This window comes from Mustela nivalis (genome assembly GCF_964662115.1).
Source record: "Mustela nivalis genome assembly, chromosome: 13".
NCBI lineage: Eukaryota > Metazoa > Chordata > Mammalia > Carnivora > Mustelidae > Mustela > Mustela nivalis.
The window spans coordinates 60,336,371-60,362,601 of record NC_139032.1 but is presented as its reverse complement, the minus strand read 5'-3'; the positions used below and the strand labels follow the sequence as shown (position 1 = coordinate 60,362,601).

Sequence of the window (26,231 nt, the reverse complement as noted above, 5' to 3'; positions counted from 1 at the left end):
GCTATTAGTTCACCTGAGCCTTCCATTTCCTAGTGCAATAGAGTCCAACACCTACAAACTGTCTGAGGTTGAAAGGAAAGACACTTTATAAGTGGTTGTATGGGTGCACCTGGGTGGTTCAGTCTGTTAAGCGGCTACTTTCAACCTGGGTCCTGGGATCAAGCCCTGCATCAGGCTCCCCCGGCTCAGCGGGGAGCTGCTTCTCCCCCAGCCTGCTGCTCTGCCTGCTTGTGCTCACTCGCTTTCTAACTCTCTCTGTCAAATAAAATCTTTAAAAAATAATTTTTAAGTTATTTGTATGTCCTAAATCATACACAAGTGTTCCTCTGCGGCCTGCGGTACCGGTAGCGGAAAAAGGCCACTCTGAGGGTTTGATAAAATCTAACCACGGCTACAAAGGGGAGCCAGAAAAGGTTTTTAGCGTTTGCCACCCACAACTGTTAACTCCGGCTGGCACTCCCCCAGGCTGCACGCTGGAGAACGCGTTGACTAGTTGTGGCAAGGCAAGGCCACCGTATGGCGCCAAGAGACCTGTGCTCTGGTTAGCGGAGCCCCGGTGCCTTACGACAGGTGTGCTGGGTTACGCTACACCTGCCCCGTGGATGCCAAGGGCACTGGGTCGGGGTCACCTGATTCTGCGGGTTTAGGCAGAGGCGGCGCGGCGGCCTCTGCCTCACGTGATCCGAGTCGGGCAGCGTCGAGCGCGTCACCCTACGCCCCGCGCACTCGCTCGGTCAAGGTCTGCGCCTGCGCGGCCGCTGCTCGCCGGCTCGCAGACCTGCGGGCTGGCGGCTACGGGGCGCGGACCCGGGCGCGCAGCCGGGTACCCGCTGCTATGGGTGAGTGCGGCGGGCTGGCGGCATGGGCCTTCCCCCCGGCCTGTACGCTGAAGGAGGGTCTGAGGAGGCCGCCCGGCCCCGGCCCCCTGGCGCAGCCAATGGGGCCCACTCCTCTCCGCGCTCCCGGGTGCTCCCGGGCGCTCCCGCGCGCGCCCTCCCGGGTGGGGCCCACAGCCGCAGGAGCCGCAGAGGGCGGCGCTCCCGCACAGGGTGGGTTCTACGCCCCCGCGGCTCCCGGCTTCCCCGCCAGCCGCCTGGCTTCGCGGGGCTCCGCGGGGCGCTGTCTGGCTGCCGGAGCAGGCCTTTCCGGCGAAGAAGGTTGTGCGTTCATCGGACGCGCCCCTGCTGGGGAGGTGCCTCGCGCCGCGCACGAACCGGAGGGCGGGCAGGGCTGGGCTTTGCCTGCGCCTGGGGGCGGGCGGCGCTGGGACGGCGGAAGGCCCCTGCCTTCCCACGGGTTTGGGATTCCGGGCCCCCTGAGCCTGTTCCCTGTCGGAGACGGAAGGGGCCTCGGAGATCCCACCCAACCCCCGCCCCTCTTATCCCAGACTGGGGAAATGGACGCCCGGAGGGCGGTAAGTCTAGTCACTGCCGGGCGGTGCTTATTCTGCGACACCATGTTGCATCGCGTTGTGGGAAACTCAATTGTACAAGGCTTTCTGGGGGCGGGCAGGCGGGCGGTGGTGTTCTTCGTTAATCTCTGTACTGATTATTTACCACTGAGCGTAGCTAGATAGAGTTTGTCGATGCCTTAGCTCTATTTACCCTTTGGGCATAACCTTTATTTTGCCCCGTCAGCTATACTCAGCTGGTCTTAATTCCCATCCTCTTTCTCTACATGTAAGCAGTGAAACAGAAGTCCTGGAAGTATATGGGTAGTGCCCTTGCCAGTTAGAGCCTTCTCCACCCTTGCTTGGAAAGGATTCAATAAAATCAAAAGGTGCTGGAGCTGGTCAGTTGGGTATCCCAACGGTTCCAGAGCATAGGTCAGGCACTTTGGAGTCACCTTTCATCTAAAGAAAAAAATCACAAGTTGTTACCCCTGAGTGGAGGTATTTGGTTTGTCCTTTAACAGATTAAGCCCAGAGAATTGACTTTTTAAATTAGGGACGTTGCTTTGAGTATAGTAGCAAGATAGTGTCATAACTAGGACTGGAACCCAGACTGATCTTGTTCTCATTGCTGACTCAGACCTGCTGCGTTGTGGGAGTTCATATCCTTTGAGAATTACATTTGCCTTCCCCCCGGTTCTTGCACAAAGACCTTTGTGCTGGGATCACATCTAGGTCTTGCTTATCCACCTGGGCTGTAAATTACAGTGAGTATTTAGACTTTACACTGTTTAATTATGCCACAAAAGTTTGATACTTGCAGTTGCTTGAAAGTCAACTTATTAACTGTGCTTCTTACTGTTCACAGAGCTTGAGTGTTTCAGGTAACAAACAGTTTAAAATTACGGTAAATAAGTTTTACAGTGACAAAGATTTATCCATGTTAAGGAATTTAAATACAGAGATCAGTTTAGTAAAGAAATTTAGCTGTGTTCACAGTATAGATAAACATGTAGAATTCTAAACTCCATTGCCACAGAATACTATGCACACTGTCCTTGCTTCTGTTGCCAAATTAAGAATCTATTCATACCATCCTGGTGTGTGGGATGAAACTAGAGGGAAAGCTTTATTTATTTATTTTCTTTCCACATGTGGTTTCTTCGAAGACATCACAAGTCTCAGGAGGTTAAAATGTAGAGGGAAAGTTTTAAATCTGTGAAGTCTAGGAGGGTTACTTTCCTTTTTCTATACCCAGGCCAATTTTTAAAAATTTGAGACTTTAAATGTACAGCGATTTTTTTTTCTTTTTTCTTTTTTCTTTTTTTTTTTTTAAGAGCAAGAGGCGAGAGTACACAAGGTTTGTGGTTGGGTAGAGGGGCGTGGCAGAGGGAGAGGGAGAAGAATGCTCCCTGCTGAGCAGGGAGCCAAATCCGGGGTTCTATCCCAGGACCTAAAGGCAGATGCCAAACTGGCTGAGCTATCCAGGCACCTATACGGTGATGTCAAAATATCTTAAAATAATTGAATATATGGGTCAGTAAATGGCTAACTTCTGCTAGCCATAGTTTTCTGTTTAATAACAGTCTCCATTATTACAAACAGCCATGACAAGCTAGCTGAAGTAACTTTAATTTGTAAAATTTTGGGAAGTAAGTCATTCCAATAAAAATTAAAAGTGAACATGGACAAAATTTTGTAGGTCGTGTATACAAATAACTTAGTTTGAATGGTTTGCAGGTGGTACCTTTAGAATTTAAAATTGTATTTTTTCAGTATGTAAATGACATATCTTACATTCATAAGTTGTCACAATGTGGTATTATATAATCATATATACATTAACCAGAGTATTGTTGATTTTATCATTCTGTAGTCCTGAGATTGAAGGAAAGCAAAGCATTACATAGATTAAAGCATTTGTATGCTAAGCTGTTTTAAATGTTGGTTAATCTTAGATTGGCAAGTCTGTTTCTAATAAGAGTTCTTAAATTCATGTCTGTTAGATGAAATAGCAAGAAGTAAGGATGTAGAAGACTAAGTGATTAATAATAACCCATCTCTACCCTGGCAGACTTCTTTTTAAGCATCTTCGGAGTTCCTTTTTTTTTTTTTTTTTTTTTTTTTAACTAGAAATGCTATTGGCGAAAAAAAGAAAAAATTAAAATGCCATTGGTTTCTTTAACTGGTTTAGAGCAAAAAATGTAACAGGCAGGCGTGTTTTAAATCGAAAAGCTGTGGGTGGTTTTTTCCCCCCAATTCTCTCCCAAGTTAGATAAATACATACCCACAGAAATGGTGTGTGAGGGAAAGCTGTCATACACGAGAAGTGTATCCTGAGTAAGGAAAACTGCTGTTGAAACGGGAATTAACATAATAAAGTCAGCAATGGGTTAACAGTTTTAAAAACTGATTCTTTAGGGTGCCTGGCTGACTCAGTGGATCGTGCAACTCTTGATCTTGGGGTTGTGAGTTTAAGCTTCATGTTGGGTGTAGTGATTACTTAAAAAAAATCTTAAAAATAATTGTGTCTTCAAATGCCACATGGCACAATACCATACTGTATAAACTACTGAGAGACTGCTGTGTAGGAAGGAGGCAGTCTGTACGGCTTTTAGCAAAAATGCTTTTCCAGAAAAGCAAATCAAAACGATGCAGTCAGCAGATCAAGGAAGCTATAGCTAGATATCAGAACTACGGCTTCTCATATCTGTGCCAGAAGATCCTATTTATCCAAAATGCACAAAATTGCAGGACGAAATAGGGACTTTTAAAAAACATTTCTTTGGGGCGCCTGGGTGGCTCAGTGGGTTAAGCCTCTGCCTTCGGCTCAGGTCATGATCCCAGGGTCCTGGGATCGAGCCCCACATCGAGCTCTCTGCTCAGCGGGGAGCTGCTTCCTCCTCTCTCTCTGCCTGCCTCTCTGCCTACTTGTGATCTCTGTCTGTCAAATAAATAAATAAAATCTTTAAAAAAATGAATTTCTCGGGCGCCTGAGTGGCTCAGTGGGTTAAGCCGCTGCCTTCGGCTCAGGTCATGATCTCAGGGTCCTGGGATCGAGTCCCGCATCGGGCTCTCTGCTTGGCAGGGAGCCTGCTTCCCTCTCTCTCTCTCTCTCTCTGCCTGCCTCTCCATCTACTTGTGATTTCTCTCTGTCAAGTAAATAAATAAAAATCTTTAAAAAAAAAAAAAATTTCTTTATCCATTTTAAGTTCTCTTCTTCTCCTTCCCCGCCCCCCTGCATTTCAGATTGTTCTAGCAGAAAGATGGCTGCCATTGGCTATTTTAGTTTTCTTTCCATGGCAAGACTGTCATGGTGCCTGGATATTTCAGGTTTGTATGATTCTCTTACCATTGTCCTGTTGTTGGCAAAAACACTTAGTAATGGACTTAATGTAACTGGCTTGCTGCTGCTGCTGCTTTATTCTCCCGCTCCAGGATGTTTTTATCTCCCATCTTTTGAGGCTAGAGCACAGTTGCCAGATTTTAGGATCTATCCTTGTATGATCTTCCTGTGGGCCACCAGAAAGATGCTCTTCTCCTGAGCATAAATAAAAGATATGATAAGACACACAAAGCCAAAACAGGTTCTGGTTCTGGAGCTGAGCATATATAATCCCAAATCGACGCCACTATGTCAAAGAAACAGGAGATGATGAAGCAACCATCAGACCAAAATTCTTTGAGTATCTTAAAAAGTAATATATATATATATTATATTTTATTTATTTGATAGAGATCACAAATAGGCAGAGAGGCAGGCAAAGAGAGGATGAAGTAGGCTCCCTGCAGAGCAGAGAGCCCGGTGCGGGGCTCCATCACAGGACCCTGAGATCATGACCTGAGCTGAAAGCAGAGGCTTTAACCCACTGAGCCACCCAGGCACCCCTTAAAAAGTAATATTAAAAAGTTTCGCTCAAAGGAAAATACATCACCTTAAACACTCAAAAATTAAGAAAAAAAATAAAAATAAGCACCCAACTTAAGAAATTAGAATGTAATAAACCTAGACAAAACAGGAAAAAAGAGATAAAGAGGAAAACAAATTTAAAAACCGAAAATAGTAAAACTGGTAACTTCAAGAGCTCTTTTTTCTGTCTGGCATGGGAGGAATATAAATTTGACAAACTGGCTGCTCAAGAAAAAAGGGAACATAAGTACAAAGACTAGAAGGGTTATTTTTTTTTTTTTTAAGATTTTATTTATTTGTTCATTAGGGACAGGGAGAGAGGCAGGGGGAGATGCAGGCTCCCCACTGAGCAGAGAGCCTGATGAGGGACTCGATCTCAGGACCCTGGAATCATGACCTGAGCCAAAGGCAGTTGCTTAACCATCTGAGCCACCCAGGTGCCCCTAGAAGTACTTTTTTTTTTTAAAAAACAAGTACTGGGGCACCTGGGTGGCTCAGTGGGTTAAAGCCTCTGCCTTCGGCTCAGGTCATGATTCCAGGGTCCTGGGATCAAGCCCCACATTGGACTCTCTGCTCTACAGGGAGCTTGCTTCCTCCTCTCTCTCTCTGCCTGCCTCTCTGCCTACTTGTGATCGCTGTCTGTCAAATAAATAAAATCTTTAAAAAAAATAAAAAAATAAAAACAACAAGTACTTTGTAAGACTATATAAATAAACCAGAACTTTTTTTTTGTTTTTTAAGGAACTGCAGTATAAAAATTGACTGTGGAGGAAAGAACCTAACAGATCAGTAACAATGGAAGAAATTGAGAAAGTTATCAAAATGCTACCATCCCCCAAAACACCAGGCCCAGATGGTGTTACAGGTGAATTCCTTTAACTTGAAGGAAAAGGTAATTTTGATAAGATTTAAATTTTACACCAGCCTTGGGAAGGAAAAGTGACAGATTGTTTTTATAGAGCTAATGGAACATGGATGCCTGAACTTGGTGTGAGATAGTAATAAAATTAAAAATTTGGTATGTTCTAGTGATGTGAAACTTTAAAATAAAGTATGAGCAAATGGCATCTAGTAATATATTAAAAAAAATATTTCACCATGGCCAAGGAGTATTCATACCCATGTTATGAGAGCAAGTAATTAACAAGAAATAATGCTAACATATACACCAAATAAATGCATTAGAGACTAATAATAATAATAGGCCATCCTTGTTGAGCGCCTCTAGTGCTCTAGAGTATTCTGGATATTGTACAAATAGTAACACAAATGACTGAGCCAACCTATGAGGTAGGTAGCATCTTTATTTTATAAATGAGGAAATTAAGCCATAGAGACATTGAGAAACTTGAAGAAGGTCACACAGTGGATCCATGCTGGAGCCAGCATTTGAATTGAGGCTGTTAGCTGCATCTCAAAAATGTTATGCTGGTTCTGTCTCTAGTATTCATATGGTCATCTCAGTAGCTTCCTAAAAGCATTTGACCAAAGTTCCTGATTGAGTGGTGGTGGGAGGGGTTGAAGGTGGTTGAATTTCAGTAAAACAGGAATAAATGTGTTTGCCCTTCCCATGTTTGAAAACTCTCTAAGCCCTTACCAGGTGATCATTGGTATTAGAAAAATGGAATGTAATTTTAATGGGAAACATAATTTCCTGGTAAATAGCAGGGGGAAGGGGCTAACATTATAATAGAAGATATACTAATTCTTAGGATGAATGCAGAATGAAGTTTTGGGGGTTTTAAGGTAGCTTATCCAATGAAATTAGTGATAGCACTGGAAAGACATGCTTTACTTTGTATTTGTAGCACAGTCCTGAATATGGGTAGGCTTAGATGGTGAACAGGGAAGGTTACTTGAGTGGGTACAGATTTTGTAGGGACAAGTTCAGTAAACATTGTTGTGTCATGATGATCTATTTCCCTATGTAAACTTGAAACTGCTAGAACTTCGATTATTAATCCTCTGATGACAACTTTCTGTTTCTCACCCCAAAGGCCAGTGTTGTGCCTCATAGTAATTCCTAGCAAAGTTCCCATACACGTCAAAAATAAAAGGATACTCACTATTACTATTATTTAATTTTGTCCAGGAAATATTTGCAAATCTAGTAAGATAAAGGTACATATTATAGTGGAGAAGTCAGAATTATTTGTGATATTTTATGTAGTAGAAGCTAAAGCAAACCAGTCCAAAAATGAGAAATTACAAGAGGATTTGGTAAGTTGGCTAATTCTAACCTTAATACATAAGAATTGGTAGCTTTGTCATATGCAGACAATAAACAGTTCGAAAGTGAATAGGAAGGAAAAGGCCCGTTCATAATAGCAACTGAAAAGATAAAATACCTAGAGGTAGGAAATATTCAAGATCTGGGGGGCACCTGGGTGGCTCAGTCAGTTGAGCCTCTGTTTCTTGATTTCTGCTTAGATCATGATCTCAGAGTCCTGAGATATTCAATAGGGCTCTGTGCTCAGTGGAGTCTGCTGCTCTCCTCCTCCTGCCTCACCCGCTGTTAGTACTACACGCGCTCTTTCAAATTTTTTTTTTTTTTTAAGATTTTATTTACTTATTTGACAGACAGAGATCACAGTAGACAGAGAGGCAGGCAGAGAGAGAGAGGAGGAAGCAGGCTCCCTGCCGAGCAGAGCCCGATGCGGGGCTCTATCCCAGGACCCTGGAATCATGACCTGAGCTGAAGGCAGGGGCTTTAACCCACTGAGCCACCCAGGCGCCCCTCTTTCAAATCTTAAAAAAGAAATTCAAGACATATTCCTATGAAATATGGTTTGATGTTGGAAAACTGACAGGTCTTTTCATTTATCTGTGAAGTCACTTTCTCTGTAAGATACCAAGAATTTTGGGAGGAATATGACAGAGATACACTAAAGTTTATCAGGATAAGTCTGCGATCCAAGAAAATTGCTAGTTCTGAGAAGAGTGTGGGGAAGCGCTACAACATGGTGACACGCGTCCTAGCCCTGTAGCAGGTCCGAGCAGGTTGGTGCTCCAGAAGCGCTGGGATGCTGGCGGAGCAGAGCCGGTGCAGACACACGTGCATGCGCCCACGGGCATGTGCTCACCCATCATTTCCAGAGGCAGGCTCTTCTCTTTGCCTCACTCCTTACACTGAAATTTCCAGAGAGATTCCCGTATGGCTGGTAAATGAAACCGTGAAGCTTGTAGAGGGAAGTGTGGGTTACTCCTTCATACTTTTAGAGTAATGAGGGCCTTCGGAGGACATTATAAAGCCTAGAAGCCAAGATCGTAGACTTAATATCCAAATTAAGAACTTCAGTATCACAAAAATGATAAAGTAGGAAAAGTATTTGCCAAAATTTGATTACTAGAACCAGGAATGATTTTCTTCATCTATAAAGAAATTTTACAATTCAGAAAAGTTTTTTCTGCCTATTAGAAATATGGATAACATGAAAATTTATAGTAAAAGAAGTTCAAATGATCAAAAATGAAAAAATGCTGTAGTTTATTTTTTTAAGCAGGCCCCTCTGCTGAGCAGGGAGCCCAGCACCGGGCTGATCCGAGGATGCTGGGATCATGACCTGAGCTGAAGGCAGATGCTTAAAATTGACTGAGCCACCCAGACACCTCAAAACTCTGTATCTTAATCAGAAAGTTTAAATGACAAATTCTAATCAGATGATGCTGGAAACGGTGGGGGCCCTGGTACTGGCATAGGTATAATGGAAGTATACATCCTCATAAGTTCTGGGGTAGCTTGGAGTAGCTATCAAATTTAAATGTATTACTCTTTGAGCCAGCAGTGCCATTCTGAGGATTTATCCTACAGATAAACTTGGAAGAGTTCACCCAAGCAAGGTATAGGTAGGTATAAGGTTGCCCAAAGCAGCATTCTTTAAAAAAAAAAAAAGGAAAAGCCAAACCCAAACAAAAAAACAAGGACCAAAATAGGAGATAGAATAAATTGCATATAGTATGTCCATTTGGTAGAGTATTACACAGTCATTCCAAATACTGGGGTATCTCCATGCTGTTATTAGAAGATAACAATGCATTGGGAGTGTCACTGGTGGCAGGCTGACTGGTAAAGAGGCTTTCCCACAGTGAGGCTAGATACGGAGAACCCTGAGGGTAGTGAGCCTGGAGTGGGGAGATGTGTGTATTTAATTGATTTACAACTTTATTTTCTCTTAAAATCTTTTTAAGATGTTTATTATTAATGTGTCATTTTTTCCTAAAAAAAAAATGTTTCTTTTGTGAATTTTTTTTTTTTAAGATTTTTATTTATTTATTGGACAGAGAGATCACAAGTAGGCAGAGAGGCAGTCAGAGAGAGAGGAGGAAGCAGGCTCCCCGCTGAGCAGAGAGCCCGATGCGGGGCTTGATCCCAGTGCCCTGGGATCTGACCTGAGCCGAAGGCAGAGGCCCAACCCACTGAGCCACCCAGGTGCCCCTCTTTTGTGAATTTTCATTGAAATGACTCATTTGTTTCTTGGATTCATAAGCAGCCCAACTCCAAGGAATCTAGCTGAGTTGAGCATCTTGGTGACATCATAATTTTTTTTTTTTTTTTTTTTTTTTTTTTTAATGCATTTGAGAGAGAGAAGGAGCATGAGAAGGGGAGGGTCAAAGGGAGAAGCAGACTCCCCTCTGAGCAGGGAGCCTGATGTGGGACTCAGTCCCAGGACTCCGGGATCATGACCTGAGCCGAAGGCAGTCTCTTAACAAACTGAGCCACCCAGGCGCCCCTCATTGTTCTAATACCTGCCAAGATGAGAAAGAATTCTTGTCTCTGAGCTAGGCTTTACTTTGATCATTTATACTGCAGAGGAACACATTTTCAGAACACCAGGGAGCAATTTTTCCTGCCCCTTTAAACTGATTCACAGTAGTGCTGAGCAGCTTTCAGCCCTAAGTCCCGCTGCTCCCAGTGCTTTGCCCAAGGGGAGAGCGTGTTCCCTGTGAACAGAGTGGCGCCCGGAGGTGATGTGGCTCCCCCAGCTTGTGGGGGTGGACAGTGAAACTTTGCACCCCGGCACTGTCAAGTTGTGTTGGTGTAGCCAGGCGACTTAGTGGCAAGGAACGTTTGCTGACCCCTTTCAGGACCTTCCTTCTGACAGGGTTTGGGCCAGCAGTGGTTTTCTAGTCATAGTTTTTCTCAGAGAGCAAGTTTATCATTTCTTTTCTTTTTTTTTTTTTTAAGATTTTATTTATTTATCAGAAAGAGAGGGAGAGAGGGCAAGCACAGGCAGACAGAATGGCAGGCAGAGGCTGAGGGAGAAGCAGGCTCCCTGCGGAGCAAGGAGCCCAATCTCGATCCCAGGACGCTGGGATCATGACCTGAGCCGAAGGCAGCTGCTCAACCAGCTGAGCCACCCAGGCGTCCCAAGTTTATCATTTCTAATAGAAACATGGACCAAGCCAGCTGGAACTCCAACGGAACAAAGAAACTTTGAGCCAGAGTGTTCAGTGATACATTTTCTTCTTAGTGTGGTCTATCTTGTGGGAAGAGGACACACAGACCCTGGTGTGACATACTTAAGGAACATAGCTTGTTTCCATTTGCTTCTCATGAGAAAGAAAAAAAAAACAGTATGGAGCAGTGTCAGAGGGTCTTGGGATCTTCCTGAGGGTCTTGTAATGCCGGTTCAAGCCTGCTTCCCTGTTGTCCTCTGCCACCCACCCATCTTCCACCCACATTCTGCTCTACAGAACATATTTGAGTAATTCCTCGAGAACTCAATCTGCTGCGCCTCTGACTCAGGACTGACACTTCAGCCTGCGCTGCCACCGTTAGCTAAATGTGCTTCTGCCCACACGCCCTATCCCGCCCTGTCCCTATCTCCAGATAGCTAGTTAATGACCCCTTTCTCTGTGGGAGCCATTATACACCTGGTGCATATTTCCGTGCTCACATTTACTGTTATGTAGTCTATTGTTTGCATGTCCTGTCTCCCCTGAGGCCGGGTTCTCATTTATCTCTAATCTCTGACAGGGCAGTGCTTTGAATTTAATTTCTTAGTATGCTTAAGAAGCCAGTGTAAAAGCAGACAAAGAGGAAGAAGTCCCCAACAAAAAAGTAAATGAAGGTCGTCTTGACGGTGTTATCCTGTAAGTCTGAATGAAACAGAAAAAAAAATTATTTTATGAAGATTTTATTTATTTATTTGACAGAGAGAAAGCACAAGTGGGGGAGCGGCAGGTAGAGGGAGTGGGGAAGCAGGCTTCCTGATGGCGGGGCTTGATCCCAGGACCCTGGGATCCTGACCTGAACTGAAGGCAGATGCTGAACGACTGAGCCACCCAGGTGCCCCTACTCTTTTAATATCTATATGACATCCCATCAGGTGGCTACATCTTCATTTATTTAGTGGGCCTCTTACTGTTGAGCATTTAGTTCTTATTCAGTACTTCTTAAGAGCGTTGTTGTGACTGTCACCTAGTTGAATCTTTGTGTACATCTTGTATGAGTAACTATTTCCATAGGCTGTACTAGAATGGAGTTGCAGATGTGTGTTTCGTATTTGCTCTTATGTATCTGTGGCTCCTGTAGATATAAGCTCCCCAGGAACTGATTTCTCTGATTCTTTTCTGTGCTTCAGCTGTGCACTGCACATTTTTTTTTTTTAGATAGTGCGAGTGCACAAATAAGCAGGGAGAGCAACACGGAGATGGAGAGGCGGGTTCCTGCTGAACAAGAACCCGGATGTGGGGCTCGATTGCAGGACTCTGGGATCATGACCTGAGACAAAGGCAGACACTTAACCCACTGAGCCACCCAGGCGCCCCTGGCCTGCACTTCATAGTGTTTACATTTTAACATCTTTTGTCCTGAATGCTCAATAGTTGATGTATGAAACTATACCCATTAAGCCAAAACTCCCTGTTCCCCCTTCCCCAGGCTCTTGGCAACTACCATTCTACTTTCTGTATGAATTGGACTGTTCTAGGTACTTCATGTAAGTGAAATCATACAGTACTTGTCCTTTTATAACTGCTTTATTTTACTTAATGTCCTCAGGGTTCACCCCTGTCCTAGCATATAACAGGACTTCCTTATCCACATAGTTTTCCACTGTCTGTGTATATACCATGTCTTGTTGAACGTATCATGCGGCAGTGGGTGCTTGTGGTGCTGCCACCTCTTGGCTGTTGTGAGTTGCACTGCTATGGAGTGCGTGTGTGCCTCGTGAGACCCTGCTTTCAGTTCTTAACGGAAACATTCCTGCAAATGAGACTGCTGAATCCTGTTAGTACTGTTGGAAGTTTCTGTAGAACTGCTGCTCTAGTTTAGTGGCTGCACCATTTTACATTCTCACCAACAGTGCACAGGGACACTGAGCTTCTCCACAGCTCTGCCTACGCTTGTTATTTTCTGTTTGTTTGTTTTAAATAGTAACTGTCCTAATGATCTCATTGTGCTTTTGATTTGCATTTCTGTTGATTGATGTCGAGGATCTTTTCATGTGGCTGTTGGCATCTGAGTGTGTTTAACAGTTTTTTGGTAGTGTTTTTGTTTTTTTTTTTTTTTAAGATTTTATTTATTTGAGGAGACAGAGTGAGAGAGGGAACACAATCACAGGGAGTGAGGGAGAAGCAGGCTCCCCACTGAGCAGGGAACCTGATGCGGGGGCTCAATTCCAGGACCCTGGGATCTTGACCTGGGCCGAAGGCAGCCACCCAGTTGCCCCAAGGTGTTTTTTGTTTCTGTTTTTGTTTTTTAGATTTCATTTATTTGAGAGAAAGGGAGAAAAAGCATGAATGGGGGAGGGGCCATGGGGGGGGGGAGGGAGAAGCAGACTCCCTACTGAGCAGGGAGCCCAAAGTGATGGGGAAGCTCAGCATGATGCGGAGCTTGATCCCAGGACCCCGAGATCATGTCCTCTGTGACCTGAGCTGAAGGCAACTAAGCCACCCAGGCACCCCTGTTTTACAGTTTTGTAGATTTCTTTCATGTCTGGCTTAAAAGATGGGTGGAGTTCTGTTTTTCTTGTATCTCTCCTTTGGAGAAATGGCTATTCCAGTCCTTTGCTCATTTTTTAGTCAGGATATTTTTTTATTGAGTGGTCTCATAAATGTGGTGTACTGTTGAGGAAGTAAAAGCAGCTTAAAAATATTTAGCCTGTTGGGGGCCCTAAGTGGCTCAGTTGGTGGAACATGGACTCTTGATCTTGGGGTAGTGAGTTTGAGTGCCATGTTGGATTTAGAGATCCCTTTAAAAAAAAAAAAATACATAGCTTGTTCTAAGATACAATAAAATTGCCATGTAGTCCCCCAGTAAAGCTTATTTCTGGGCTGTAGGATTGTTCTGGATGATCCAGCTGTTTAGATCCTTTGGAGAAAATCAGACTTAGATGTCTGGCAACAGGATAGCCTTGCCATTTTAAGGATGCTGGTGTGTTCTGGGGGAGGACTTTAACCTTCGTTTTACTCAGTGAGATAAGCCCGAGGATGTAGGCTTCAGATCTTCAGCATCTGATAGAGCCGCTTTGTCAGGGCAGCCTTCCAGAGTCACTGCCATCCTTTGGTGCAGTTGTGGGAACGTCGTGGGAACATGCACCCCTGTAGTCAGACTTAACAGTGCCGGCTCCACTTACTTTCTATACCTCAGACAAAAGAGAATATTGGTGCTTTCATTGGTAACACTGGGAAAATACAGTAGATAGTACATTCCTGCAAGCCTCCCTTAACCCTGTTCTTCCAGTCTCTGCCTCCCAAGGTGCATGTTCAATGTCCCTTATGCACAGCATGTATCTGTCCTACAAGGTATGTACACTGTGCGGTACTCGTTTACCTTGCCAGTCTCCTGTTACATTGTGAGTTCCTTACCTTTTTTTTTTTTTAAGATTCTTACTTATTTGAGAGAGAGTATGAACAGGGGTGAGGGATGGCAGGGATCTGCTTCTCCTCAATGACCAGGGAGGCCAATATGGGGCTCGATCCTGGGTTGCCAGGATCATGACCTGAGCTGAAGGCAGGCGCTTAACTGGCGAGCCACCCAGGTCCCCTGTGAGTTCCTTGCTTTTAAATCTCTAGCACTTGGCAAAGGGCCTAGTCCAGATTTGACACTAAGTGAGTGTCAGTGAACAGAATGAATGAATGAATGCATATTTTGTTAGTCTATTTCTCAAGGGAAGACTGAATCTTTTTCAGAAAGATAATGGTGTAGACCATTATGTAGTGTAGTATGTATGAATTAGTCTGGTAGTTCTCAGATTTTTTGGTATCAGGACCCCTTTACACTTAAAAATTATTGTGGACCCTAAAGAGCCTTTATTTATCTGGATTAGTATTTATGGTCTTAGAAATCTAAATTTTAAAAGATTAATTCACTTTATGTATTTATTTTAAAATATTTATTTATAATTTATAATTATTTAAATTAGAAATTATAATTTTTAAAATTTTATAAATTATTATACATTATAATTTATAAATTTATATGCATTTATTTAAAATTTGTATATGTATTAACTCCTGCATGGGTCAGGGGAGAGGGGAGGGGCAGAGGGAGAGAGAGAAGGAGAGGGTCAAGCAGATTCCACCCTGAATACAGAGCTAGATGCAGGGCCTGATTCTGTGACCCTGACATTGTGATATGAGTCAGAATGAAGAGTTGGACACTCAACCTGCTCAACTGACTGAGCCACCAGGCGCTCCTAATTTGCTTTAAAATAACATGTTAACATAGACAACACATTTTCATGAAAAATAATTATTTTCCAAAAAATTAATGAGAAGAGTGTGTTTTCCCATTTTGCAGGTCTGTGTGATGTCTGGTGTAAAAGATAGGTGGGGTCCCGTATTTGCTTCTGCATTGTGTGTGGTGCGAAGTTGTTCTGGTTAAAGTAGATGCAGAAAATCCAGCTTCACACAGGTACGTGGCTAGAAAAGGAAAGACCTGCTGGACCCCTGCAAGGGTATCAGGGACCTCGAGGGGCCCTCTGAAAATACTGTCACAATTACTGACGTAGTCTAACAGGGAAAATGTAATAGTGTCCAGTAATTAAAGGTTTAAGGAATAAGGAAACATTCCACATGTGTAGCCCTGTCCATGATGGCTGACCTGCTGTCGTTTTCTTATTTGTAGGTCAAAAATACCCTTCATGAAGAAGAAAGATCTTAAGCAACATGGTGGATTCAGAAGCTCATGAAAAAAGGCCTCCCATCCTGACATCTTCAAAACAAGACCTGTCACCTCATATCGCAAATGTCGGGGAGATGAAGCATTACTTGTGTGGCTGCTGTGCAGCTTTCAACAATGTAGCCATCACATTTCCCATTCAGAAGGTGCTCTTCCGGCAGCAGCTGTATGGGATCAAAACCCGGGACGCGGTGCTCCAGTTGCGGAGGGATGGCTTCCGAAACTTGTACCGGGGCATCCTGCCCCCACTGATGCAGAAGACGACGACGCTGGCGCTCATGTTTGGGCTCTATGAGGACTTATCTTGCCTTCTCCGCAAGCACGTCCGTACCCCCGAGTTTGCGACCCGCAGTGTGGCCGCAGTGCTTGCAGGGACGACAGAAGCAATTTTCACTCCATTGGAAAGAGTTCAGACATTACTTCAAGACCACAAGCATCATGACAAATTTACAAACACTTACCACGCTTTCAAGGCACTCAGATGCCATGGAATTAGAGAGTATTATCGAGGCTTGGTACCTGTTCTTTTCCGTAATGGATTCAGCAATGTCCTTTTCTTTGGCCTTCGAGGTCCCATTAAGGAGCATCTGCCTACTGCCACGACTCACAGTGCTCATCTGGTCAATGATTTTATCTGTGGAGGTCTGTTGGGTGCCATGTTGGGAATCTTGTTTTTCCCAGTTAATGTCGTGAAGACTCGCATGCAGTCTCAGATTGGTGGGGAGTTTCAGTCTTTTCCCAAGGTTTTCCAGAAAATCTGGCTAGAGCGGGACAGGAAGCTGACGAATCTTTTCAGAGGTGCTCACCTGAACTACCATCGCTCCCTCATCTCTTGGGGCATAATCAATGCAACTTATGAGTTCTTGTTAAAGATTATATGAAAGAAACCATCAGTTAAGTGCCATTTGTTAACTGAATAGACCTAAGAAGAATGCAGTTTTGGCCTGGTTTCTAATTGGCCAAATACAAGTTGGTGTCATAAGTTCAGGGCACAATGAATTATGGGCAAAGCTGTTTTCTTGAAGCACCAACAAATTCAGAATAAAAGGTTCTAATAGGAAAATTTAAGGGGTTCTTGGTTTTGTTTTTTCATTATTATCCGAGAACTTTAGGCTAATTGCCTGGTTAAGAGCTGTTTCCCTGACTGCTTTTGACAAGGAAAACAGCCACGGTATGATTCTTTTTCCCAAAAGTCTTTAAAATCTTCCGTATTGAAATGTCAGTGGCCATGAGCAGCCAGAGAAAAGGCTCTTAGAGCCATGTGAATTCTCAGGCTTCCTTCTCTTAACTCCATTTCTTGCTTCTCTGCTTTTAGGAGGAGTTACAAAGGATAGTCTTCGTTAAACATAAGCATATACATGTAGGACAGACAACAGAAGAGAACAGCTTAATAGGTGTAGGCTTTTTTATGATAAATTGCTTATATTTTGAAACTAAGTACCTGTTTGGATAGTCCTTATCTAGACTACTCAGACATGGTGTGGCAGAACCAAGCAGCTAGTCCAAGCTCCCATTTTCCTGTCTAGCTTGGAAGGTTTTGTGTTTAGTTCTGAGTGTGACCTTAAACCCTTCCCAAATCCCCTTATGTTAATTTCACTTATTTAATTGCCAAAACATGGGGAGACTTACGTTTCGTTTCGTTACAGGCATTTCTTCCTGTGAAGAAATTTCATATTAATTGCAAACTCTGGTTAATTGAGTTTCTTTGATTAATTGTTGCCAACTTCATGAAGAGATTTGGGAGATTGGGGAGTGTTTTTTCTTTGAGCTGTAGTTTGTCATATGGAAGTATCCTGTTTTCTTAAAACCCTCTTTAAAAAAAAAAAAAACACTTCTATAAGATTGTATTTTGGAAGTCTATTAATGGGATTCTAGATTTCTCTCTCCTGGTTTTTAAGCATTACAGAAGGGGAGAAAACAAATCTCAGGATAGCTTTCCTCCCAGTATTAGCTGTTTTATTTGAGTCTTGAAATAGAGACGTCTATTAAGATTTTTACATTTGGGAACCCAGTTTTATCATTTTATCATTAAAACAGTAAGACAGTTTGAGATAAGATCAAAATAAAGATATTTGTTGGGTTAATTTTAAATGCTACTAGTTCGTAATAGCTGGATAGCATACTCATCCCTTACTTGATAGAGAAAAACTTGTCAAAGGAATCAGATTTTAAAATATTTTTTCCAGATCGATGAAGCAAAATCCCTGTCTTTACCAACTGAATAATTAATAAAACTTGAAACATTCTAGAAAAGTAGTTTATCAGTCTTTTAAAAATCCACATCTGTAAATATGTAGTTATGATTGCTTGCCAGCATCTGACATGGCAGAGTAGTTTGGTTTCTTATTACCAGTTTTTCATCATTCTGGGTAATTGCATATGAATATGTGCACACAATGACCAAAATAAAATCAGGGTCTCCGTAGTTTACTCAGTTTCTGGGCAGATAGTCCAAAAGCAATGTTTACCTCTAAATGCAATATGGCTGGTCAAATAAGCATCCTTCCAACCATAAAGGACTGGGAAGCAGCATCAAGCACTTGTCAGGCACTAATGAGGCTCAGTAGCTTTACAACAGCCCTTTTGAAAATGTGTTGGAAATGGCAGTTTACTTTGGAAACCAAGATGCAGAGGTGAGGATTTCAGAAAGCAAGGATTTGACACCAAATAAACGTGAGTAACATGAGTTAGCTTCCTTTGGCTTGTTGAATAGTCTGGCTTTGAAGCGGGTTGAGTTGGAGGGGGGGCGCGGTATGGGAAATGAATGACCAAGGCACGTGAGGTCTGGTGGTGCTTGGCCTCTGGCCCACCACAGCTTGTAGCAGGTGAGTTGGCCTGGGGTCATTCCCTGGGGATGTGCTTCCTTTTGTCTATTAATACACTCCTGTGAGGTGACAGGTAACCCAAGTTCTAAAGCACTTCTGTGAAATACAAGTGAGAATTTGAAAAGGGGATGCTTTGGTTTCTGCAATCTCAAACTTGTGGCGTTTAAAAACAACAAATATTTTTAGTGTTTTTAACTCATACTTGGATTTCTTTGTCACTTTTTACAGCTTTTGGAGACCAAACTGTAAATATATTACCAGGGATGGTTTTGTGTTGTCCTATAGACTTCTTAAATTTGACAAAAAATTTGAACAGAACTTGCTAGCCAACAGCTTTGTCTGAATCTTAAAAGAAGTCAAAATGTGTTATATAATGAGATCCTAACCACTTGTTTTTACCTTCGGTGTGAATTAGTAGTAATTTTGAAAAGGCAAACGTGACTGAATAACTTTACCTGAAGAGCTTTAAAAGTGGCCTTTCTGTTACATATGTGGCACAGACGGCTTACGAGCTCGGGGCCCTCGGCCCTGCCTCCCATACTTCATCTCTGACGCCACCAGAGATGTCTTACGGATTCTGTATCTAACATGCTTAGGGTGGTGAGAGCCCTCAGGACTGCATCACAGAGTAAACACAACCTCTCCGAGGTGGCAGATTTGTGTGTCTTTGTTTCATTTGTGGCTAGAGACAGTCAATGTTTTTGTCTCAGTAGTCAATATTCATCTTACCTTATGGTTGATTATGTAATCGCCTGCTATATATTGTAAGCTGTGCAATAAAACAGAATTGTGTATCTGGAATCACCTTTGGAGACGTGACATTTCCTAGCTCGATGACATTGGTTGTGCACTGTTCTCTCGCTGTGCGAACATAGAATCATGGGCAGCAGACCGCATGTACAGAATGGGACCTGGAGGCCTTTCTGGGGCCGCTGATCGTGCCGTGTGGGAAAATGGCAGGTCTGAGCAGTTGAAGTTCGAGAGGCGTGTGCGGTCCAAGTGAAGGCAAGGCAGGAGATCACGTGGGAAGGAGGGGTGAGCGCTCAGACTTGATCTCCTGTCAATTAAAATACTCTTTGTTTTCTTGTATGTATAAATGCGTATCCAAGATCTAACAGGTGTCCACCTTAAGTTTGAGGATTTTTCATTTTTAATATTTTTAATGCCGTCTTTTTGCTTGATAGTATTTGCTTGCCTAAATGGCTCCCAGATTGTGGGGGAGTCTCCACTTTGTTTTTTGGGTTTTTTTTTTTAAGTTTCATTATTAAAAGTGGTTAAGCACACAAAGCTGTTTATGTTTAATATTTTTTGAGTTTTGTGACTGACTTTAAATGAAACCTGTTAAAAGTGTCAGTTAACATTCTTTTGGTAATTCTGTTTGGAATAAAGTTGTTTTTATTTTCAGTCCATTCTATTTGGTCTTCTCTTGTGGTTGGGTTAGGGTTACTAGCACTTTTTTGTGGTTTGTCTTTTTGTTGAGAAAACATTTAGCATACTACTTCCAACTCTTCAGCACCTTCCTCTGGTAACTTTGCAGGTAGAATAGCCCCTCATTGATCCATCTTTTCTCTACTGACTGTAAACTTAATTAGTATATTCAGTTTATTAATAACTTCTGTGGTATAGTGTACCTTCAGGTCATGTTTACCCCCAAGCTAAATGATCTGGATGTTGTGCTTTTTGAGGGTTTTTTTTCCCTACTTTTAACTTAATAACTGCTCCTTTTTGTTCAAGGCTGACATTATGTAAGCCTGCTGTTTACACATTAAATTTTAAGGTGCCCCTGGACTCAAGGGACTGTTGAGGCTGTCTGATGAGGACCAGCAGGTAAGGGAGCGATTGGTTTCAGGCTTGTAAAACAACAGTTTGGGGTTGGAATTAGTCATAAACGTGAATATCCTGAACTTTAGAATAGATGAAAGTGTCGTGTTGTACGTGTCCTCTGTTGCGGCGTCCTTGTAGCCCACGGCTGGAGCGCCAAGGGATGGGGGCGGGGGGGGGGGGGGGGTTGGGAGAGTGTGGGCGGGGTTTCTCCCCGGGTGGTGGGGGGGAGCATCTCGGAGGCAGGTGCCCAACCTCATTTAGTTTCAGAAGTTGCCAAGGGGGAACTTTTTTCCAGTGAGCAGAGCTGATTTTGAAATCGAAATTGAGGATAAAATAGAATTTTCCAAATTCTCTCCCTTGGATCCATTGTGGGAATGGCTGTAAGAGTACTCTGTAGCCCCCACTCGGCGCCTGCTCGGTCTCCGCCCTCTGCCCTCCACCTCTCCCCGTCTCCCACCCCTGCCCAAGCACAGCACTGCCCTGCATTCACTTAGTCACCTCTGTGGAGGTCGTGAGTGTCACCTCAGGGAAGCCGGCTCACACTTTAAGGGACTAAGTCAGGTCCCCCCACCTTTGGACGTTCTCGGGCCTCCAAATTCCTGTTCTTCAGAGCGCTTCCCTGTTTGCACCCAACTGTGAGTATTCAGTGTTTCCTGCCACTTTCGAATCCCAGCTCAAATTTGGCTCCTGACAGCTTCCTCCCTTCCTGTGGGCAAAGAGCCGCTTTGGAACTTTCTTAATCCTCTCATCCTCTTCTGGGAAGAGAGGAATTGAACAGGAAATTTCCAGGTTTCCTTGGGTTCCTCACTTCCTGCTAAAAAAATAGCCATGGAGTTTTTGAGAAGGGCAGAGAGTAGGAAAATGTAAGGGAACCAAGTACGTTCCGTTTGTAATTTGTGTGTCAGTGATGAGGGTGAAGGGTAAAGAGCTGGCGGGGGCCTCGGTTCCCTGGACCTTGAGAAAGCCCAGGGGAAGCCCAAGGTCAGAGGTTTGCTGGCTGTGTTGGGAGCACTTCAAAGCTGCTGCCTGTGGGCCAGGAACACAAACACATGTCAGTGTGTTTCAGGGCAGTACTGCGTGCATCTGAGTTTGTCTGAATTCCGGCCAGAGAAAAACAGAATGGCTAATAATTTATTTCAGTTCATGCCTTTTATAGTTTTTTTCCTGGTTTATTTTGTTCAGCGAATTTGCCATACATCCCGCTGCTCAGTACTGGCAGGCCGCCCATTTAAGGACAGTAGTTTTAAATTAGAAGACTCTAGGTTCGTAGAAAATACAGAGCACTGGCTGCCTGAGACAAATGCCAAAGTGAAAATGTAAACCTCCCTCGATTCCCTGCTGGCTCCCAGGCTGGATGAGGCCCGCTTCTGTGGCATGTGATGGCTGTTTCAGGCCTTGCGCGAGCTCTGTGCTGTTCCTTCTGGAGCCTTCAGGACACTGTGAAGTCACTGGAGGACTGACTCTGACCCTTGACTCCTTAGACCAGAGGTTCTCCTAAGGGGTATCTATCAGTGAGGGAATCGTAATCTGATCTCAGATGCTGTCTTTATCACTTGCTCTCGCTGTTTCAGAGACGCTTTGAATTTCTTAGGAGTGTCTTTTAAAAATCTTCATGGTGGGGCGCCTGGGTGGCTCAATGGGTTAAGCCGCTGCCTTCAGCTCAGGTCATGATCTCAGGGTCCTGGGATCGAGTCCCGCATGGGGCTCTCTGCTCGGCAGGGAGCCTGCTTCCTCCTCTCTCTCTCTCTGCCTGCCTCTCCGACTACTTGTGATTTCTCTCTGTCAAATAAATAAATAAAATCTTTAAAAAAAAAAAAATCTTCATGGTGAATACATACTGTGGGATTCCATTTATGTGAATTTCCAGAAGAGGCAAATCTATGCTGGGGGAAAAAAAAAAAAACGGTTGCCTCTGGGAGAGCTATGAAGGAACTTCTGGGTGATGGTGTAATTTACATCTCGATAGGGGTTTGGGTAACACAGGTGCAGACATTTGTCTTAACTCAGCAAAGGTACCATTAATACTGCTATACTTCATCATGTGGAAATTTTAAAACAAAAAGATACTGAACTTTAGGGGTGCCCGGGTGGCTCAGTGGGTTAAGGCCTCTGCCTTCGGCTCAGGTGATAATCCCAGGGTCCTGGGATCGATCCCCGCGTCCTGGGATCGATTCCCGCATCGGGCTCTCTGCTCAGCGGGGAGCCTGCTTCCTCCTCTCTCTCTGCCTGCCTCTCAGCCTACTTGTGATCTCTGCCTGTCAAATAAATAAATAAATCTTTTAAAAAAAAATACTGAACTTTAATGATTTGTATTGCTGAGGATTTTTAGGAGGATGGCTATAGCTATCTGCAACTTATTCAAAATATATCACAAATTAAGGTGGATTGATGGATGGATAGAGTATTGGATATGTGATAACACAGGAAAACGATAATGGTAGAATCCTGGGCAATAGGTGTTCACTGTAAAATCCTTTCAACTTTGCTGTATGTTGAACATTTTCATAATAAAATGCTGAGAAAAATCATTAGGGACTTTATCACATTATCTGTTGTCTGCATTGTATTGATTCAGTTTAATTCTTTTATTTTTAATTTTTTTTTAAGATTTTTTGTATTTGACAGCAAAAGCAGGGGGAGCTGCCGGCAGAGGGAGAGGAACAAGCAGACTCCCCACTGAGCATGGAGCCTGATGTGGGGCTCGATCCGAGGACCCCAGGATCATGATCCAAACCAAAAGCTTAACTGACTGAGCCACCCAGGTACCCCCAGTTTAATTCTTTTAGTGTGTTCTTCTTAGACTAAACACAATCACCGATGCTACCGCAATCCACGCTGGAAGAGGATGCCAGACGGCAGCCTTTCCTGCCGATGAGCAAGTACTGCCGCGCCCTCCTCCGCACGCAGACTGCCACAGGCTTACCAGCTTCCTGCTTAAGACTGCCCCAGAGGCAAGGGGCCTGGCTCCCTGCCCCTTGCAGGGACAAGGGCAGCGGTCCTGATGTTCCTGCCGGTGAACTACACATTTCAATAAATGGCAGGAAGTCCTTCTTTTCATTACACACACTTATTAAGTGCTTGCATGCGTGTGCGCACACATAGAAGACTAGGTAACGACTACTTCAGAGTAAATACAGCGTTTTCAAATCAGATAGTTTATTTAAAAAAAAATAATCCTATCACAATGAAAAGTCTTCATTTTACCTGAAAAGTGATCTTTTATTATAGTGAAGGGCTTTTGTGAATTCATGGCAGCGCAGCAGTCCAGCGTACCCATGGTTCAGATGCTTTCAGTGGAGACCACTGTGTCCCCAGAAAAGGTTGTAAAAGCTGTTCTGAGGTGTGTGCGCCCTGGTAAGTTGCAGGTGTTCGTTTTCCGGATTTGTTGTGAGCAACAGTTGCAGCTCTCGACAGCTCACAGCAGCACGTGTGTTCTGTGGCAGTGCTCCTCTTTCGGAGTTAGAAGAGAAGCCACACAGCACCAGGTCTGTCCCCGAGAAGGTCTGATGGTCTTAACCTCCTGCCCGCTGACTTACGCATCGCGTTACACTGGGGGAGTCTTAGCTCTCGCTGATGCAGCGCCCCCGACGGTGTACTGAGAACGGCGTACCGACAGACAGACCGTTGTCCGTCTATCATAGCCTCCAAAATTAAGATGTTCTCTTAAAAAAAAAAGTTCTCTAAATGGGCTTCCTTTATCTACACAGAGATCCTAGGATCTGTCATCTATGAAAAATTAAACCCTAACTGCGTTTTCTTTTCTTTTTTTTTTTTTCTTGAAGTGTGTGTGTGCACGCACAGGTGGGGGCAGGGAAGGGGCAGGGGCAGAGAGAGAATCCCAAGTGAGCTCCTCGTTTCGTGTGGGAGCCCAAGCCAGGCTCGATCCCACCACCATGAGATACTGACCTGAGCAGAAACCAAGAGTCGGCCGCTCAACCGACTGAGCCACCCAGGTGCCCCCTAACTACATTTTCTATATTCGTAGGTCTCAAGTCATGGTGTCCAGACATCCAGCATCAACTAGGAACTGGTTAGAAGTGCAAAATGGGGGCCTCCCACCCCAGACCTTTGAAATCAGAAACTCAGTATAGAACCAGCAATCTGTGTTTTAACAAGGCCTCTGGCATGGGCTGGAATCAAAGCACCACTTTTCATGCATTGTGCCAGAAGGGAAAGGCCTGGAGGGAAACTCAGTGGATACGAATTTGTGTGTGTGTGTGTGTGTGTGTGTGTGTGTGTTATATTTTAAGTAAACTCTCTGCCCAACATGGGGTTTGAGACTTAGGACTCAGAGATGGAGAGTCCCATGCTGTACGAACTAAGCCAGATAGCCCAAATTTGTGTTGTTTTGTTTGAAATTTGCGGGTTTTTAAAAAAGATTTTATTTATTCGACAAAGATCGCAAGTAGGCAGAGAGAGGGGGTGGGAAGCAGGCTCCCTGCTCAGCAGGGAGCCTGATGCAGGGCTCGATCCTAGGACCCTGAGATCATGACTTAAGCCGAAGGCAGAGGCTTAACTGACTGAGCCACCCAGGCGCCCCAAATCTGTCTTTTAACCACTGAATTTGTCGTAGGTAATTTGTTACATCATAGGAAACTAATATAAATCATTAATTTATTAGCATTAAACCATGCCAAATAATTGTTTCCTTAAAAAACCTACTTTTTAAGTAGCCCAAAATAAGTCTGTCAGAGGAGTAACTGAAACAGTGGTAATTAATGCTATGGTTAGCTAAATCACTTTATCTAAATAATTCACAAAATGATCTGAATTGAAAGGGAGTCACTCTGTTTTTCTCATCAGTGACTTATTTTAAAAAGTAAGTGTCCCAAATATGATTGTCATTTTTCTAAGTGAATTAAAACAGTAAAATGAACCATCACACTATTAAATAATAGAACAAGAAAATGTCATTCAGGGGAATACTGTGAAAAATAGCATGTTCCAAGTGTACCTGTATGAAAACAAATCTGTGTGCAGCTTGACAAAAATTTATCCACTATGCTTATTGATATGAATATAATTTTCACTGAATAAAGAATTTATGAAATTCTCTAATATAAACATTACTCTTGTAGATGTCCAGAACATTAGTGAACAGACGTGAATGAATCAGATCTTAGTAATTGTGTTTTCAGTGTAAAATGCCAATTCTGGGGGCGCCTGGGTGGCTCAGTGGGTTAGGGCCTCTGCCTTCGGCTCAGGTCATGATCCCGGGGTCCTGGGATCGAGCCCCGCATCAGGCTCTCTGCTCAGCCAGGGAGCCTGCTTCCTCCTCTCTTTCTGCCTGCCTCTCTGCCTACTTGTGATCTTTGTCTGTCAAATAAATAAAAATAAAATCTTAAAAAAAAAAGCCCATTCTGTGTTTTAGAACGGTGGCCTTCACAAAACGAAATGTGCATATACCCGTGGGAACATAAGGTGATCCCTGGAAGTGAAGGAGGTAATGTAGAACTTTGTTACAGCCTCTAACCTTTTAAAATTTACTTCCTCTATGTATGTGTTTTATAATTTACAGTAGTAGAGCAGTACAATATTTTATGTAGAAATATGTACATCATACATATCTATGTATGTGCGTATATATATATAAATAAGTAGAGGACATGAAAATCTGGAGCACATGCTCTTCAGTTTTTTCGGATAGGGGTTCTAGGATTTAAAAGTTTAGAATAGGGGCGCCTGGGTGGCTCAGTGGGTTAAGACGCTGCCTTCGGCTCAGGTCATGATCTCAGGGTCCTGGGATCAAGCCCCGCATCGGGCTCTCTGCTCAGCAGGCAGCCTGCTTCCTCCTCTCTCTCTCTGCCTGCCTCTCTGCCTACTTGTGATCTCTCTCTGTCAAATAAATAAATAAAATCTTAAAAAAAAAATAAAAGTTTAGAATAACCTAAACAAGAATCACCAAGCCACTGCCTCTGTTACAGCATTATGTTTGATTCTGGTCTAAAAATAAACACCTAGGCAATTTAAATAAAAATTTCAAACTACTGGGGCGCCTGGGTGGCTCAGTGGGTTAAAGCCTCTGCCTTCCGCTTGGGTCGTGATCTCGGGGTCCTGGGATCGAGCCCCGCATCGGGCTCTCTGCTCGGCGGGGAGTCTGCTTCCCCCTCTCTCTGCCTGGCTCTCTGCCTACTTGTGATCTCTGTCTGTCAAATA

General features: G+C 43.7%; 1 protein-coding gene and 1 long non-coding RNA gene across 10 annotated transcripts; both read left to right on the top strand.

The window, feature by feature from the left end:
- Positions 1-610: 610 nt before the first annotated feature.
- On the top strand, positions 611-19,655 carry SLC25A51 (solute carrier family 25 member 51). 9 transcript variants are annotated; one of them, XM_082694908.1, is made up of 6 exons: positions 611-839; positions 4,640-4,723; positions 6,042-6,192; positions 11,278-11,393; positions 15,046-15,159; positions 15,373-19,655. In XM_082694908.1, exon 6 carries the CDS (start codon positions 15,414-15,416, stop codon positions 16,305-16,307), a length of 894 nt encoding a protein of 297 aa, XP_082551034.1. In that variant the 5' UTR covers positions 611-839; positions 4,640-4,723; positions 6,042-6,192; positions 11,278-11,393; positions 15,046-15,159; positions 15,373-15,413; the 3' UTR covers positions 16,308-19,655. The 9 variants fall into 9 exon arrangements, with proteins under 9 accessions (XP_082551034.1, XP_082551032.1, XP_082551035.1 ...); XM_082694906.1 differs by lacking the exon at positions 11,278-11,393; XM_082694909.1 differs by lacking the exons at positions 11,278-11,393; positions 15,046-15,159 and having other exon boundaries at positions 6,042-6,165.
- Positions 19,656-20,303: 648 nt separating this feature from the next.
- On the top strand, positions 20,304-23,137 carry LOC309846132. The gene is made up of 2 exons (XR_014301739.1): positions 20,304-20,710; positions 22,876-23,137. It is a non-coding gene; the product is annotated as an uncharacterized lncRNA (long non-coding RNA).
- Positions 23,138-26,231: the final 3,094 nt, after the last annotated feature.